Source organism: Nannobrachium achirus (genome assembly GCF_963921795.1).
Source record: "Nannobrachium achirus genome assembly, chromosome: 3".
Classification (NCBI taxonomy): Eukaryota; Metazoa; Chordata; class Actinopteri; order Myctophiformes; family Myctophidae; genus Nannobrachium; species Nannobrachium achirus.
This window is the reverse complement of record NC_137812.1, coordinates 60,909,160-60,927,391: the sequence shown is the minus strand read 5'-3', so window position 1 is coordinate 60,927,391 and position 18,232 is coordinate 60,909,160. Positions and strand designations below refer to the sequence as shown.

At 42.0% G+C, this 18,232-nt stretch overlaps 1 protein-coding gene across 1 annotated transcript; it reads right to left on the bottom strand.

Moving 5' to 3' along the window:
* Positions 1-764: 764 nt before the first annotated feature.
* On the bottom strand, positions 765-18,232 carry slc25a10b (solute carrier family 25 member 10b). Its single transcript, XM_080722237.1, has 11 exons — positions 17,708-18,232; positions 11,736-11,855; positions 6,714-6,828; positions 6,490-6,538; positions 6,157-6,198; positions 5,807-5,850; positions 5,603-5,673; positions 5,244-5,336; positions 5,016-5,093; positions 4,430-4,486; positions 765-3,882 (listed from the first exon to the last, which is right to left on the bottom strand). The coding sequence occupies exons 1-11, from the start codon at positions 17,795-17,797 to the stop codon at positions 3,781-3,783; spliced, it is 861 nt and encodes a 286-aa protein (XP_080578363.1). The 5' UTR covers positions 17,798-18,232; the 3' UTR covers positions 765-3,780.

Below are 18,232 nucleotides of genomic sequence, written 5' to 3'. Positions count from 1 at the left end.
ATAGCTGATCTACAAGCTCGCAGCACGGCACTTGGTGCCGCGCTGTGAGCTTGTAGATCTGCTATTTGCCAGACCCAGGGGGTCGGCCTACATAAGGCTTTGTCGGTCTGTCGGTCGGTCTGTCGGTCCCTCTTTTCCTCAGTGTGCCTGTCCCTTTTTTCCTCAGTGTGCCTGCTCATCTGCCCCTCCCTTCCCTTGCTGGGCTGATTGCCTTGAGTGCCGTCACCTGTACAGGACCAGCTGAGTTGAGTTGGCTGACGAGCTGCTGACACTATAAATTCCTCAGCCCATCTACAAGCTCACAAACATTTCCAGCTGCTCAGCCTATACAATCCTGTGTGTTCATGTGTTAGTTCAGTGCCATACTAGTGAAAACAGCCGATCTACAAGCTCACTACGCTTTGTTGCTGAGACTATAAAATCCTGTGTGTTCATGTGTTAGTTCAGTGCCATACTAGTTTTCATTGCGGGTCTGGCACGACCAGGTGACCTGGTCTAGTTTTCAATAGTTAAAGTACCCAGGGCCCAGAATTTGGTGCAGCACCCCTGGGCTTATCCTTGTACTGATAGGCAATGTTTGATTCACTTTGGCAGCACATTAACTGCAGTTCAACATTATAGGGGTAGCAGACTACCGAGACATAAACACTGACATGTACTGTAGCAGGTTATTGGATTTGCATGTTTGTGTCACAAACAAAATAAAAGGTGAATGGGTTTCACACATTCCCACACAATGCCACAACATGAAATCAAGTCTGACGTTTAGTTTTTTCATTAGTAATTTATTTCCAAAATAATTAGTTCATGATCTACAAAATAACATTTCACAGCCTTTCACAATAAGTCTATCCAGCTCATCCATTTTGTATTTCTTTGCGTAAGCGGAGTGAAGTCAGCACCACTTCTTACTATGGCTGATACAGTAAGAATCACTTTATTCAAGTAAGGAGCATGCACGCACGCACCCACACACGCTCGCACGCTCCCACGCACACACAACTGAACAACCTGTTGCCATCTCATTCACACTGGTTATGCTCAACCATTCTTGACAACTGCTCATCGTTTCCTCTTATTTTCTTGAGTTTTGTTTGTTTCTTTCAGCATAAGAGACAGGCTGCCCCAAGCGTAATGTATGCTGTTGTACAACGTGCCAGCGACAAAAATATCCGATCTGCCAGTTCACAACTGCCAGTTGTAGATCTGTTATTTTCAGCAAGCAACACAGTCATACAACAGCATTTTATAGAAGCAAAGATGTGAGCGAGCAGGTATGGAGAGAACTAGATCCCTCTATCCTTTTGGCTTCTATAAACTCTCCACTGTATACTGTAGACTAGAGCTTCATTCACAGCTGTACCATTCTGCCCCCTTGGGGACACAAACAATAAGGCAAGATTACTTGATTCTCAACAAACATTATTTAGCAGTCCAATATTTCATTCTAAGGATAAAAAAACAATGGTTGGATCCATCCTCCCCGTTTGAATCATGCATCTGTCTTGGTGTTGAGAAGCATGCAAGTAGCTTTCAATATCGTCGCTGTCGGGAAGAAACCTTGTATCTCCAAGTTTCAGATTTGTATATTTATTTGTTAACTAAGGCCCCATTTCATCATACAAAAGTGTCGCACAAAGGTAGTGGAAATAGCAGATCTACAAGCACACAACGCCTCGCGATGCGAGGCGGTGTGTGCTTGTAGATCGGCTATTTTCACTACTCTAAATTGTTTTTAAAATAATAACCAAAAAAAAGGGAAGGTTTTGAACATACAAGCTTTCCACCCGACAACGACGATACGTACCTACTGTATTATGTGCACTGAATGCAGAGTTCCCTGTGCGCTGAATGCAGTTCTAGTGTTGCACATGTCTGCATACTGGCATGAGTCCAGGATTATAATAAAGTGCCTTGTAAAACAGCAGCATCCTGAGTGGAATACAAGGAGATTTTTGCTGAAGGAGGTGTTAGCGTTACAGATTTAACTGTATAGTAATTCTTTACATGCTTCATAAAAGGCAACAGAGAGGCTTGAAGTTGTCATGTATAGTTTCAAAATACACAAACACTGTCTTAAAGTTTCTGTTTAGGCCATAAGTGTTATTCAGAAACATTGCCATTCACAAGATTGAATTCCATTATTCTAAATGGAGGTGTCACCTAAACCTAACCTTAACCCTAACCTCAGTGGGGGTATTTCTGAATGGGGATGTTTCTAAGTGGGGGTGTTTCTGAATGGAGGTCTGCCCCCATAATGGTTTACATGTATTTGTTTTATGTAGAATTATATTTCAATAATATATTTCATAACCTCACATTTTTTTTAACATGTTTTGCATATTTTGAAACATAGCAGACAAGCATTATCAATATGAGCAAAGCCACTTCCGGGTGTATATTTCAGCATTCTTTTATAAATACTGCAGAACTGAGGTTATCCCAGTGTCTCACTTGGTAAGAAATCAGAAATAAAGCAATAATCTTTTAAAAAGAAAATTATGTTGCAGAATTATCTCCAAGCCTTTCTCAAAGCATAAAAAAAACGGGAAAATAAGTCGACACAATGTTGAACGTTTTTCAGAAAGAGGATCAAAATCATTTTTGTCGTGGCAGGTGAGTTAGTAAAGTCTGTTTGCAATGCTAAAATGTATAAGCATAGTGAACGCAAACAAGTGGGAAATGGCAATATCGTACAATTCAGGGCCATGTTAATAATCAAAAACAATTGTTATGTATTTACATACATGGATGTTACGGTTCAGAGTAGTGCAGTGAGAAGCATAGGATCTACTCTATTGTCTGAGATGTGTGCCGTGTAGGCACAGTTGGCACTTTAATGTAGGGATATTACAGGGCATGTGGAAGAGGTTCATGGACGCCTGGGTCTTGGTGCAAGAAACTAATAATTTACAATGAACTATACCTCAGACTCCTGTGTATGTACAGTAAATGGCAGTATCGGTGGTGGTGGTGGCAGACTCTTACTGTAGTTTGGATCCTACATTTCATGCTCAGTATTCCAACTGTTGGGTACCATTTGTTAGCGCTACACTAAAGCATGATCACTGTCCTGGCTAAGACGTAGAAACTACAAGGGAGTGGGTAAATATGTCCCCAAGAACTCTATACAAGAACAACATGATTAACAAAGTAATAACAGCTCAAATCTCATTGTGAATTAGCCGTATCAGAGAAACAGTAGTTCAACGAAATCAAAGAAATGCTGAGGATAATGCTCCTTAACTTAACACTTAAGATTTAAAGGTACAATGACATTTTAACATAAAAAATACAGATGTCCCTTCCTTGCATTTTAACATGGGCAGGTCATTCCAGTGAACACATATCAATTTATATAATCTCTATAGATCTCCACTCCCTGTGTGGTCTCATGGTGATGATGATGGAACGAATAAATGAGACATGGCCATCGTTTTATCTCCCTGTGGCAATTCCAGTTGTAAGCGTCACAAGCATTCTCGTGTTCACCCATGCCAGAGGATTGCTGCCACTGCAAGTCACCATGAATATCTGGCTTCCAGTTTCCACACAAGAACTGGCAAGATACACAGGGAGAGAAAGAAAAGGGGAAATCTACACAAGCCCATCAATCTCAATTTCACTTCCATTCTTCTGCACTTCTTCCAATCCTTGCGATTGGCCAGAAACAGAGCAAGGGCCGGGGATTTGGAATGGGCAGTGACAGCTTGTGACACATCGGTTGACCTTGCAGGGGTGGGCAGGGGGTTGGAAGGTCAGAGGTCATCCACAGCATGCTCAGGAGATGATTTTGATGCCAAAGTAGTTCTTGAGCTGCTCCAGGAACATGAAGGTGAGCACCGTGTGAGGAATCAACCGGATCCCAGCCGGGACAAGACCCTGCAACAGCAAGAGACAGATGATTAGGACCCTGATCTGCTATTACTGTAGTTAGCCAGGTGTTGTCCAACAAGTACAATTATCACATTTAGCCAACTCTCTTCAGTGACATCTAATAAAAATCAGGAAATTGATTCAAATGCATATTTGTGGCAGTAAAGTATTGAAGGCATATCATTAGTAAGTTATGTTTGTACAAAGCCATCCATCCATGTGTGAAGAAATGGTCACACTCATGGTGAGTCTTGGACTTTAAACATCTTTAACCAAGGAATAAAAGATTAAACAGGGCAGGGTCTTATCTTATTCTGTACTCATTTACAGTATCTGTACTGACAGAAGAAATGCATTTAGTGGAATCTAGGGCAAGAAAAGGCCATGTATTTGAGCTACTGTACTCAATTCCTCAAACAATGTGATTTCCTGTGATATGGAAAGTATCATCCAAAGACACAAACTATACATCCGATAGACAAAGGTGTGTGTGTGTGTGTGTGTGTGTGTGTGTGTGTGTGTGTGTGTGTGTGTGTGTGTGATGGGCACAAACCTTGTAGAACGCCATGGGACCCAGCTTAGCAGTGTCTCGCACGCAATGCATCACCCCCTGGTAGACACAAACACACATACACTTAAAACTGATATTTGCAGGGGTATCGCACCAAATTATGGGCCCTGGGTACAAGGATTCACTGCGGGCCCCCCATGAATATTCTTCATAGGGGAGGGGGTTTAACCCATTTAGACTAGGATCTCATGTCAGTGGTACTCAAACCTTTGCATGTGAAGGACCCCCAAAATGATATGTATTTGGCCATGGACCCCCATCTCAAACTATTTAGTTCCAGGGACCCCCCAGAAGCAAAATTTGACTTAAAAATGTTCGCTTAAAAAATACATATATTCAAAGATTTGCACACATTTTCACAACCTTTCAAAAATAGCAGATATACAAGCTTGCAGCACGGCACTCTTGTATATCTGCTATTTTTCAATAGCTTAAGTATAAGATAATTAAGGGCCCTAGTAACTCAGTCCCACTTTCCCCCCCTTGTGATGCCCCTGGATATTGGGAAAGACGGGGGAGAGATGCAGAGAGAAAGTAACTGAGGAGTAATGTGGAATGAGGCACCCACCGAGTACTCTCCTTTATTGTTCATGAGCCTCGTCTTCATCACATCCAGAGGTTGACACAGGAATGTAGCACAGCCTCCCTGCAAACCAGACCGTTTATATGTGGTGTGAAAGTAAACCAGAGAGAAATAGAAAGAGAGAGAGATCACGGAACTGTAAACATGAACTACCTTCTAATATTATAAATCCCATTTAACCATTTTTAACCAATGAGGCAGACTGATACTCACAGCAATGAAGCTAGAGAGGAAATGTGTGAACATGTTATCCCCCATCAGGCCTGTTCCCACCACCAGCTGCTTGGCCTGGTCATAACATGCCAGCTAGATGGAAGAGGATTAACATCAATGTTAAAAGAGCATTAACTGTTATGCAATGATTATGTTCTGACTGTATATAAGCAGGCTATTCCCACAGGACATAGATTCAGACTGTAAATACTACAGTTTTTTATATAATTGATTATTTAAATTAAGTTTGGGACAAGAGCAATTACATTTTGAGCAATTATAGTTTATCTTAACATCTGTAATCTCCTTGTGCAGCCTGTGAAGGAACTTTGAGCTGCAGAACACAGTACATAGCTCACCTGTCCCACGGTGACCAGTGCTCCTCTGCTTGAGGCCATGGTAGCTCCAGAGAACAGTCTTTTCACACCCTCTGTGGGACAAGGAAAGGTCAGGCATTGAGCGGGTGGGGAGAGAACATTGTGTCTGTGTATAGTATAGTGTATAGTAGTGCATTCAAAGGTAAATTGCATAGAACTACATTGATTGGTATTGTACAATCCTACCTTCCCTGAAGACTCTGATGAGTCCATCGATAGCGTGTTTGTAACTGGGAGAGACAAACAAAAACACAGGTCAGGTAGGTTATACAATACGCAAGAGAAATGTCCAGGAGCAGACTTCGCCAGGGTTGTCAACAGTTGTATACAAGTACAATATATTTAAACAATATCTTTCTAGTTTTTGAACTTGGAACCTTTTGTTCATAAAGCAACATTCTCTCGAGACAGAGCCTGATAGCTACGCTTTCAAGTGAAAAGTGACCAAAAAGATTGATAAAGCAATGACACACTCCAATCCTACTGACGTTGAGTACTAAACTAAACTATTGCTTCTAGTGCGCCACAGGACTCACTTTCTCCTCAGCTCTGGTGGTAGCTTGACATCATTCTGCATCCTTCAAAGAAACAGGAATTAGTTTAGTTTAGCTGTTCTGACACCAACATGTAGGGCAATGTCAAGCTAGTGGCAGTATACAATTAATAACAAAAAAACAAAAAAACAAAAAAAAAACAGTTCTGGGCATTTGTGGCATTCAATTGTGGATTGGTGACAGTTGTGTATGTATTTATGTACTGAATGCTATTAGTATTTGTACACAGCAGACACTGTATGTGTCCAAGGAAAATGTCCTTGAAATGAATTTCATAATAATAAAGGATATGTGTATGAATATAGACGTTCTTACCTGACATTCACCATGTCTGCTGGTGTACCAACAAAACCCCCAGTGAAACCTGTAGGCAGAAACAGAGGTCAGAGAGAGAGAGAGAGAGAGTGTGAGAGCATGTATGAGCGTGTGTGCGCGCACGTGTGTGTGTGGTGTGTGGTGTGTGGTGTGTGTGTGTGTGTGTGTGTGTGTGTGTGTGTGTGTGTGTGTGTGTGTGTGTGTGTGTGTGTGTGCGTTCTTACCACCAAAAGCTCCCAGCATGACCTTCTGGTAGAAAGGCATGGGGCCTGTGTTATTGCTGCCCAACATGTCTCTCACAGTCTCATAAATAGCAAACCGAGTCATGGAATAGGACAGCTATGGACAAAGAGCAGAGCAGAGACATACATTAAGATACAATGAGAGGGAATGAGTATCAAAATATAAATGAGGAAATTAGGTTAAATAGAATTGGCAGTATGGATTCTAGTCATTCCTCACAGACTAGACACACTTCATCCCACCACCAGGGGGAGCCTCTGCTATACGTCCAAGATGTGGATGTGGAACTTTAAAACACTTCTGGGGTCATTTTAACATGGTGCAGGGGGCATGTTTTTCAATTACTTTCTTAATTTATTGTCTCCACCCGGCCAAAGGGCCCAGACTATGTTTTCTCCTCTGTCCATGTGTGTGTGTGCGTGCGTGTGTGCATGTCCGTCTGTCTGTGTACAGCTAATCTCCAATCAACATGAAACTGTGCACACACACTCCCTGTGCACACACACTCCAATGTCTCACATCCGGATGTAATAGCACTACCAGGAGGCAGATTTATGCTAAACACATGTTACTCCTACTGATTTTGCTCAAACATCATGTCATCAAGAAGGACCGGTCAGATTGTTTTTATTTCTTTTTTATTGGTTAAGATTGACTTCTACTACCTGGCCTGATTGAGACCTGTGCTCCATTTATATTTTTATTTTATTATTTTTCATATAAATAAATAAATAAATAAATACAAAAGAGACAGACACATTAGAAGCACAATACCAGTCACGAGAATGTGGAATGTGTTTTCAGTGAGTCTAACATGATTAAAATAGAATATCAAAATATTGAATCAAGCAACGCAAACACTGTCTGGGGTGCACACAAAAGCACAAGTGTTTTAAAGTTGCAGTTATGGGAGGTGAGATCTGAATATTAAAACGGCACCAGATTGGATGAGACAGCTATTGCTGTGCCAGCCTGTACAGTATGCTAAACATTAAGCCAGTCACAGAGCCTCAGCCGTTCTATCACCCACCAATCACATTTGTTCTCTCATGGGGAGACGGCCACAGAAAGCAGTGTTCCCCACCCACCTCCCTAGTCCCTAGTTTTCCGTTTTTTAAAGGGAAGGGGTGGGGTGTGCGTGCAGGGACGTGCAGAGAATGTTAGAGAGGCAGTGGCTAAAATGTCTAAAAGGGCCTTTTGGTGGAAATATCGAAAATAGCAGACCTCCAAGCTCACAACACGCTGCGACGCGTTGTGAGCTTGGACGTCAGCTATTTTCCATGCGTGATACCACACTGAACTAAGCATAATCAAGTCAATACTGGAGATGTGGCGTAACAGCATGGATTTCAGGTATGTCATGGAAAGGAGGCATTTATATTTCTTTCACCAGAGTAAAAACTAGATTCATGGTTCTGGAGAGGGCACTTTTTACAGACGGGTAAAAGGGCAGAGGCTCAAGCCTCCCTTTGATGTCTATGTGTGCACGTGCATGCATCCGTGCGTGTGCATGTGTGTGCATGTGTGTGTGTGTGTGTGTGTGTGTGTGTGTGTGTGTGTGTGTGTGTGTGTGTGTGTGTGTGTGTGTGTGTGTGTGTGTGTGTGTGTGTAGAGCTGAAACAGTCTCGCTGCAGAACAGGCTAAAGTATTTGACATTCTCCATTTGACCTTCATCTAACCAGATGCTTCCACTGCAGAGGCTACTGTACATTTGTCACGTGTGTTGAAAAGGGCATTGTCCAATAATAACAGACACACAGGATCAGAGGCCAAGCAAATATAACGGTCTTCAATGGTCTTTTATAAACCACTTGAACTTTGCAAAAAGGCCTCAAGACACCATTACTGCTTTTCTCTGGCAGTTGGCAGTCAAAGTACTCCAGGACGCGCACGCACACGCACACACACACACACACACACGCTTTATAGATTACTGTTGACTTAGCTGATGCAACCCTTTTAACACCCATTAGAAGAACTGCCTGTCCTTATATGACTTGTAACAATATTTGATATTATACAGACGCTATCAACACAATTGGGTGTAACTTGTTACTAGGGTGATAGTACCTACTAGGGTATTGGTTATCTTGCATTGGTTTTGACCTTGAGCTAATAGGAAATTGCTTACAGTTTCCAGTTTCCAAAGAGTCAAATAAAAAAATAAAGTGACTATAACAAAACCAGACGGCCTAATAAAATATACATCAGATGATTGCAATCGGTAAAGATAAAACAAAATAATAAAAATTTAGAAGATGTAATTAATAGAATAAAAGTGTTTAAATCATTTTGTAGTTAGTTGAGAATGAGAACTTCCATCAAGTCTCATGACGTCTGTTGTGCTTTGTATGTGTACTTTGTTTTGCAACTTCTTTTCAATTCAATAAAAAAAAGGTATTATTATTTTGTTTTTTAATCTGAGCTTTGAATCTTACTCACAACATTTTAGTCTTAACCCAACATATAAAAATACAGTGTTCTCAAATATTTCATCGTCAGAAAATACTGTACCATGTCAGTATTTGGCCGGGTTATGGCTGTACAGTCAATTCAGTTCAGCTGTGATAAGGCTGTACAATCAATTCAATAAGCAGGGTCATGGACACACTGAGGGGAAGCGTTTGTATGAACCTGTAGTATGGGATGTGTGGTACTGTTGGGTACAGGGAAGCAACTGTAAGGCTACTGGAATTTGGAGCACATCAAAATTACAATTTAAAAAAAGAGAGAAATAGACAGGTGCACAGCGCTACAGTATTTCTTCTTGGTGCAGGTGATGGCAGGAGATATCAGAGGAGCAAATAACTCAGCCAATGCTATCTATTTTTAGTTCTACAAATGCAAGCTTAAAAACAGGGCAATTCACTTACAGCTTCATCGGGTTAGCTATAAATCTGACAGCAAACCCGATTAAGCTGTAAGTGAAACATGTTTTCTTTCTTAAGCTTGCAATTATAGAAATAACTACTCAACTACAACTCCAATGTAGATCTCAGAAATGTGACCAGAATGTGACATCACATCAGTCATGTACTGTATGATATATACAGCATGTATGCTCCCCGTGTATGGAACAAACATCAAAACATTTTTTAAGCAGGACCACCCTTTGACTTACAATAACAATTCAAGTTAAATATTCCAAAACATGTGGCCATCTGGCAGCGTGCATACAAAGTTTAGCTTAGCTCTGGACAGACAGACAGACAGACAGACAGACAGACAGACAGACAGACAGACAGACAGACAGACAGACAGACAGACAGACAGACAGACTGACCCTGTCATAGAAGGCTAACCTCTTGTAGAGCCAAGCTGTAATAAGAGAAAGCATTTCAGCCTTCTTGTGTACCGGGACCCCCAGGGGTGTCCCCACATGATTTTTGGGGTGGGTGCATCTCTCCATTCCGACATGTCTCCTTTCCGACAGACACTAACCCTATCTCTTACCCTAACCGTGATTTTGTGTGTTTTATTACAATAAACAAATCCATAGAAATGTGAGTGCATGAATCTGCATCCAATTTTGCTTTTGAATATCAGTCATCATAAGATGATAAATGTGGGAAAGGGAAAGACATAACATTTACAGTACAATCTTTTCATACATGACAGCAGGTGTAAGAGAACACCCTTGTTTTTCCATGAATACAACCACAGAGAAATCGTAGCTGAATAAACTAACCACAGAGAGCTATCAGTGGACTCATGTTGACAAGAGGGACAAAAGATGTATAAACAAGCCAGACCAAACAAGAGCGAGAGAGACGATAAGCACTTTTATGTAATGCTGACTGGAACAGAATTATGCTGGAATATTTAAACCAACTAAAACTAGTGCACAATACCATAAAGCAGTGGTTCTCAACCTGTGGGTCGGGACCCCCAGGGGTGTCCCCACATGATTTTTGGGGTGGGTGCATCTCTCCATTCCGACATGTCTCCTTTCCGACAGACACTAACCCTATCTCTTACCCTAACCCTAACCTTAACCTCTATGGAAGTGCTGCCACTCCGACAATAAGAAGTCACTGTCGGAGTGGCGACATGTCGGAATGGAGAGAGACCCTCTTTTGGGGGGTCTCCATTGACAATTCAAGTACTTTTAAGGTTAACATTTTAATACCTTCAAAAAGAAAGAAAGAACATAAAAAGACCATTACTACATCACAAGAAAGAAAATAAAAAGACCATCACTACTTCAGAAAAAATAAAATAAAAAGACCATTACTACATCAGACTAATCAACTACTAATCAACAAACTATTCTATAAAAACTAGTCAAACATTAGCCAAATTGTCAAATAATATAAGAAAGAGGCAATTATTTGAAAATAGCTGATCTACAAGTTCCCAATGCAATATTTATCTGTGGAACCAAGTCAAACTAAATAAAATGCCTCATCTCCTACATTCCAAGAGCTTATCAAATATGGTTATTTGGGGGTCACGGCTTGAAGAGGTTGAGAACCACTGCTATAAAGTATGCATGAAGGCATGGTGCACAAATACACACATACAAATCAACACTAGGGATGGGACAATATGAACATTTAATGTCACGATTATTGTGACCAAAAAGATTACGATGAAGATATTTTCACGAGAATCAAAATATCCTCAACATCGATTATCCTGGGGCGGAACATTTGCCAAAAAATTGCAGATCTACAAGCTCACAACCCGTTGCAACGCAACTCATTGTGAGCTTGTAGATCTGCTATTTTTTGGCAAAGAGATTTGATAGAGTGAAAAAAAAAGTACATTATTTCCAGGTCCATTTTACCATATAGAGGGTTTAAGTGGTACCAGATAATGCAGCTCGGCAAATAAAAGGTGAATTGATCCCAGTGCATTAAGGATGTTAATTTCAAGATAAATGTAAATCTCCACGATAGGACTATCGTGAGTGTTTTCTTGGTTTTTTTTATCACGATAAATAACGATTAACGTCCCATCCCTAATCAACACTAGCACACAGAAGATGCTCATAGACTCACCTGTCTACAGAGGGAGGCAGAGAGGCCATTATATAGAGCCAGCAGTCCATCATTCTTCACCACATGAACAGCCATCCCCACCATCTTCATCTTCACCTCCTGCTGCGTCTGCAGGTGCACCTGATGACAAGCAGAGGCCTAAGTTAGAACTGTTGAACATGCTGTACACACGCACACACACTGGAATGGGGACAAAAGTGAATTTACAGGCACTCACACAAAACTACAGTAGCACCATTTATCTAAAGTGATGTCATGAAGATTGTTACATGCCTAAAAAAACACATAGAATTTATATTTTTAGAACCTTCATCCAAATACATACTGCATAGGCCTATATTTTTACAGATAATTCAGGCTATATACAGTAAGCTGCGATTTGCAAGATTCGTGACCTAACCATGGATTTGAACTTGGGTATCCTGCGTGAGCGCCATAAGATATTTTAGCTTCCTACGACAATCTTAGATATTGTATTAACAATAACATACTCTTACATAAAGTTACGGATTACAGCTTTAAAATATTTGTGGCTGACAATCCTATCATTTTTCAACACGTATTAGTTATTTTTTCAACTTTTTATTTCTATATACTCTGCATAAACACTTTTGAGGACTTGAGGAAAATCTATCCCAGTGCATGGCTGACCAGTAGGTTTGAATGAGTGAGGTTCAGAATAAACTATGTTCAACTGTACAGCGGAGTGCAGATTCATACACAGTCAAATCTGGAATGTTAAATTTAACTCAGCGGGTCAGCCCTAACAGTTAAATGAACACTGAGGACTTTTGCTGTGTGTGTGTATCATGAAGTATGGAGGTCTAAGCACTGGCGTGCAGGAAAGGGCATGCCCAGTCTCTGGTGTTAGAGATAAAGTGGCGTAACCACAGGTTGTACTAATTCAGTACACACAAACAAAGCCATGCATGCCTGTTACAGAAACCTATAAAGAGTGGTGTGCTGCTCAGCCAAACCGATAATGCAAGGTGGAAAGAGGACCAGGTCGAGTATTAGTGGCTGAGACGTGGCATGTGACAATGAAGGAGGTGTCTTGTCTCTTAGGCAAGTGAAATTTCTCATTCAATAGTTCTTCTTTCTAAATACACACCCGATAATAGCTACTTACCAGTAAGGCTCCCTAATCGGGAGATAAGCGACCGTAGGTCACTTATCTCCACAAATAGGGCAAAAATGTGTTTTGCCAAAATCTTCCTGATCCATGTTGATGACATGAGTGTAGACATACTGTGTAGTGATTTTCGTGATTTTAGGGCGAAATCTGTAGGAGCAGTGTCCAAAAATGTGTTTTTAAAAATCGGCCTGGAGGTGGCGCTATATGGGAGAGATTCATGTTGATGGGATGAGTGTAGACATACTGTGTACCGATTTGCGTGATTTTAGGGCAAAAATTGTAGGAGCAGTGTCCAAAAATGTGTTTTGCAAGAATCGGCCTCATGGTGGCGCTAGAAGAGGGCCATGTGAGAAATGAGGGGTGGGGTCTCCGCGCCGGCAAGGCGGACGAATAGGTACCGGCCCCGGCTGTCCCGGTCGCTCCTAGCCGGAGTTACGGCATTTTATGTGAGCTGCAGTGTAGGGGGTCCTCCACTGGGGGCGCCACCACTTTTGCATCCGTTCTGGAGCACCAGGAGTCGGTGGTCCCCGGGAATTCCCCGTGAGCAGCCCCGTTGGGGTGGTCATTTGGTCAGTTTAGCACATTTGGTCATTTTTTCATCTGGGGGTCCCCCAGGGACCTGGGGGTCCCTGGAGCTCCGGGGGTCCTTGGAGGTTGTAGTTTGGCAGGTAAGGAGTGTGTGTGCAAAGTTTCCGTGGGGTGAGAGTGATAGTGGTGTGCATTTCTCGTGTCGCAGTTTGGCCGTTAGTGCCTTGCTCAGGGGGAGTGGCGGAATGGCGGCGGGCACCACTTTTGTCAATACACCCACCTGTGCTTTGAATCAAACCACCAACCTTTTAACCTCTCTACCTCTAGACCAAACTGCCTCCTGAAAAGCAAATAAAAAATGAAAATATAACGGTACCACTAGTACTACTATGCATGCTGCATAGATATAAGTAACATTATATAGCCTATCAATAATATATATATTCTTTTTATTTTTAAATATCTGAGAGTTCGTTTTAACTGGGGAGTGTAAAAATGTACCTGGCCAATCGGATCTGTTTCTACAGTCTCTGAGTTAAATTGACTTTACTGCGAACATTAAAAAAAAAACATTAGGATGGAATGCAGCTTCAGCTTGCAGCCAGTTTGTTACTATTAAGGGCTAAAGTTGGCTCTGAATGATAAGTATAACTGTGCTACACAGGTGGTGGTGGCAAGGTCACTCAATAAATCTCTCAAATGGTAGACAATGAGGAGCGCACACATACTATGTGCGCATGCACAAACACGCGCACACACACAGGCACGTAAAAGTGAATTGTCCTTGTCAGGGAAGGTCTTCTCTGTATACCCTGGCTTCATTCCAACTGTGGTGTCTGCCTGCATTTGACCAACCAGCACTGAGAATGCCTGAGGTTGAAGGCCACATAACATAATCATCATGCCTCTGTCTTTCTCTGACTCTCCCACCATCTCATCGCCAACTTGAATCAATGGATGTTTGATTTGATTCACAGTATTGCATCAAACGCTTCTTTATCTACCAGTCTTCAATCATGATCAGGTTGGGTATAATTTCCTCCAGTGTTGTACCAGTAGAGTTTTGCCAGTCAGCACTGAGCCGAGCGAGCCATCAGTCAGATGGCAAGTTCTGAACGTGAGAAGTGAGAGGACAATGCAACAGTGCTGTTTCACGGTGTGGATACACACACACACACCTTACACCCAATTGTGTTGATAGCATCTGTATAATATCCAGTGGTGTGTTCTACACCTTTTGAGGGCATACTATAACCTAGGATCCGCGGCTATTCGTGTGGCCAGCGCATACGCCAATGCATAATGCCTATCAGATACGCTACTTTGAAAGGTTCACGAGGGCATACGCTTTTTAAAAGAAAATGTCTTCACAGCATACTACGTATGACAGGTAGAACAGAGCACTGATAATATATAATATTGTCTAAGTCAAATAAGGACAGGCAGTTCTTCTAATGTGTGTTAAAAGGGTTGCAGCAGCAGTGTAAACAGTAATCTACAAGGTGTGTTTGTGTGTGTGTGTGTGTGTGTGTGTGTGTGTGTGTGTGTGTGTGTGTGTGTGTGTGTGTGTGTGTGTGTGTGTGTGTGTGTACACTCTCTCTTTCTAGAAGTCCTGTGTACATTTCCATTGCTAAAAGCAGAGTGCTACATTTGGAGTCTAGTAACAGTTAGTGAAAGCCTCACTCCCTCAAGAATAGTAACACACCGGTAATCATGTTCTCTACTTTAAATTACACTACAATCAGGCTCACGTATTTTTAGATGTCAGTGAATTAAAAGAGACCGCATTAAATAGCCTAAACTCAACTGTTATTCACAAGACATAATACTGGGGTTTAAACTGCATGCATAATCCATGTTTTGTTTGCAAGAGCCCACCACAGTAGTACTGTAGTATTGTTTGTGACGTGACATGTTTTATCTGGATACAATAACTAGACAAACATTTATTTGAAAATGAACAAATGCAGATGATCTACAGACTTCAGGGCCTTGTGCATGTTGATTATTATACTTTTCGTGTGTGTGTGTGTGTGTGTGTGTGTGTGTGTGTGTGTGTGTGTGTGTGTGTGTGTGTGTGTGTGTGTGTGTGTGTGTGCGTGTGCGTTTGTGTGTGAGAGAGAGAGAGAGAGAGAGAGACACAGACAGACAGTCAGTCAGACAGACAGACAGACAGACAGACACACAGACAGAACCATGTAGCCCGGCCACACAGTACAAAACTCCAAACTCTTTCAATCATTCTCTCTCCCAGTCAAAGTCCTTGTGCTGCCAACAACTCCCTCAATTGTGTGTGTGCAGAGAGCGAGAGAGATATGTTGCTGCTCTAGTAGCAGCGAGTGCTGCCAGTCCATATAGCCACCGGCACCGACTACATTCATCAGCCACAGTCAACGAGTTGACACAAGCTCACAGGCCTAATACTAGCAAAGACAATGTTTTATTTCTAAAGATCTGAATTCAGCACTTAACGAAGTGGAGTCATCATGTCACAGTATCTACACCATTATCCACCACATGACCATATGCCTACGAAAAGGTCATGTGTCGGTCTCTCAGCATCCTACTGCATGCAAGCACTTATCCACTTAAACCCTCTATACTTAGTTAGTAAATGTGACTGGGTCATCTATGGAATTTATTACATTTTTTAACTTTACACCTAATGTTATAATGTTCCCCCAGAATAGGATGGGGTGTTAGTGTTCAAGTAATTGCATACAGAAATACTAAATTTATATGATTTTTACCGAACTGCCCTGCAGGCTATAATGTAATGAGTGATATTTGTCATAAGTAAGCCTATTGCCTATTGTTTGAGGTGATGTTGGCAAAGTTTAACCCGTCAAGTGTGTCCTCTGTTGACTGCAGTAGGCAGTGAACCAACACAGAGACTGCATGACCCATCCAGAATCACTTGGATACACATGCACACAAGCAGTGCGCTTGTGTGACCTTGGGGCTTGAGAGTGACTTTCGATTGTTGAGGGGCTTGAGAGTGACTTTCAATTGTGTCAAATGTGTCTTCTTCATATAAACAGCAACCTAAAATAAATCTAAAATAGCACCAGCATGAATATGTGACACTGTCACTCACATGCATTAAAGGGCCATGTAGCTGTAGTATATGGGTCATGCCACTAGAGCAGAGGAATCAATACAATGAAAATTATAACAATAACAATAACAACAAGTAATTTCTTTTAGAAGGACTATTGGAAGAGGGGGGGGGGGGGGGGCGTATATCTAAACAATTATTACACAGACTCACAGAGGCAACAATTTAAGGAGGGAGTAGGAGAGGCTAACCCAACACTAGGGTTGTACTGATACCGATCCACTCTGTACTTGGAAAATGTCCCAAAACTCTGACCCGATACCAAAACATTCAATTGACAGTTAAAGAAACTGTCTAAAAAAATTAAATAAATCAGTATCTTTAGAATCAGCAGTCTTATTATTGTGGTAATTGAACATTACAGGATCATTACAAATACAAGGTTTAACATTTGACAATGAAAAAAGGGGGTAAAATAAGTGGTTACTCAACAAAAAACTAAAAGTAGCCTACTTGTATCAGTACTTGGTATCGTATCGGCGTGTTGCATTTTGGAAATAAATTCTGCATGCATACTGTACTAAACTAGGTTGTGTGCTGCAGTGCAGTGGTTCTCAAAGTGAGATCCAGGCCAGGGACCCAGACTGTCCCCGCTCCCCAGGGGTGAGAGGTCCTTGAAGGGGTTGCAGGTGGCCCCAGCCAAAATAGTTAATATAGCGTCAAAATGAGATCAACCTAAGCCCTATATACCCTACATATTTTAAAGAATCATTAAAAAATCAAACAGGTTAATGTGCGTGTCACTGACAAATATTTGAGAACCACTGTGGTGTAGCCACAGTGTGGGGTACAGGTCAGGTGGGCTGGGCACTAGGGACATCTGGGATGTAAAAATGGCTATTTTGTCCAAAATGTTAAAAATAAAATACTTGAAAAATGGTACATGATGTGTATTGTGTACATGCTAGAAATATTAAACCTTAATTGTGGAATGTTTAAGGATGTAATAATGAATGACCATTTTTCTCATATTACATTTTGGACAAAATAGGCAATTTTATGTGGAGGTGCCCGGATGTCCCTACAGTACCCACATGACCCGTTACCGACAGATGTTCACACAACTCTCTTCAGGAAACAGCTGGAAGCCTCTTCCTCCGCAGCCGCGCAGAGCCATGATGGGCCTCGGGTTGTTATGCACATTGTACCAACACTGCCCTCCATAATTCACTACTATACTGTACTACTAACCTTGATGAGATCCAGGGGATGCGTGCAGCATGCGGCCCCGCAGGAGGCGAGCCCCCCGAAATACCACCGCGACATCCGTTTCTCCGTCATGATGATGATGTGTCCACACTCCACAGACAGACAGCAGCTCTGGATCTGGACACCAGTACCAACGCAGAGACTTCCTCCTCTGTCTATCTATCGATCTATGGATCTATCAGTGCAGTGGCTGCTGTAATGCTGCTCTGCTCTCCCGCCTGGCCTGCAGACAGACAGTCCCCACTTCGCTCGGCGTAGCTTCGTGGTTCTAAAGTGATAGACTCGGGACTATATCGTTAATCTTCAAACATACCCGGGCGGTCGAACGCGTCACGGCGAGACAAGAAGGAGGAGGAGGGGACTTCTTCTTTGGGTTCCCTGTGGTGTAGCAGCTTCACGCGCACACGCACGACGCCACATCATGTCCTCCCAGCGGCAGGACATCACGATTGGAACGTGGATGCGTGGTGGAAGCTGAGCATGCATGCAGGGTCAGCGCGTGATAGG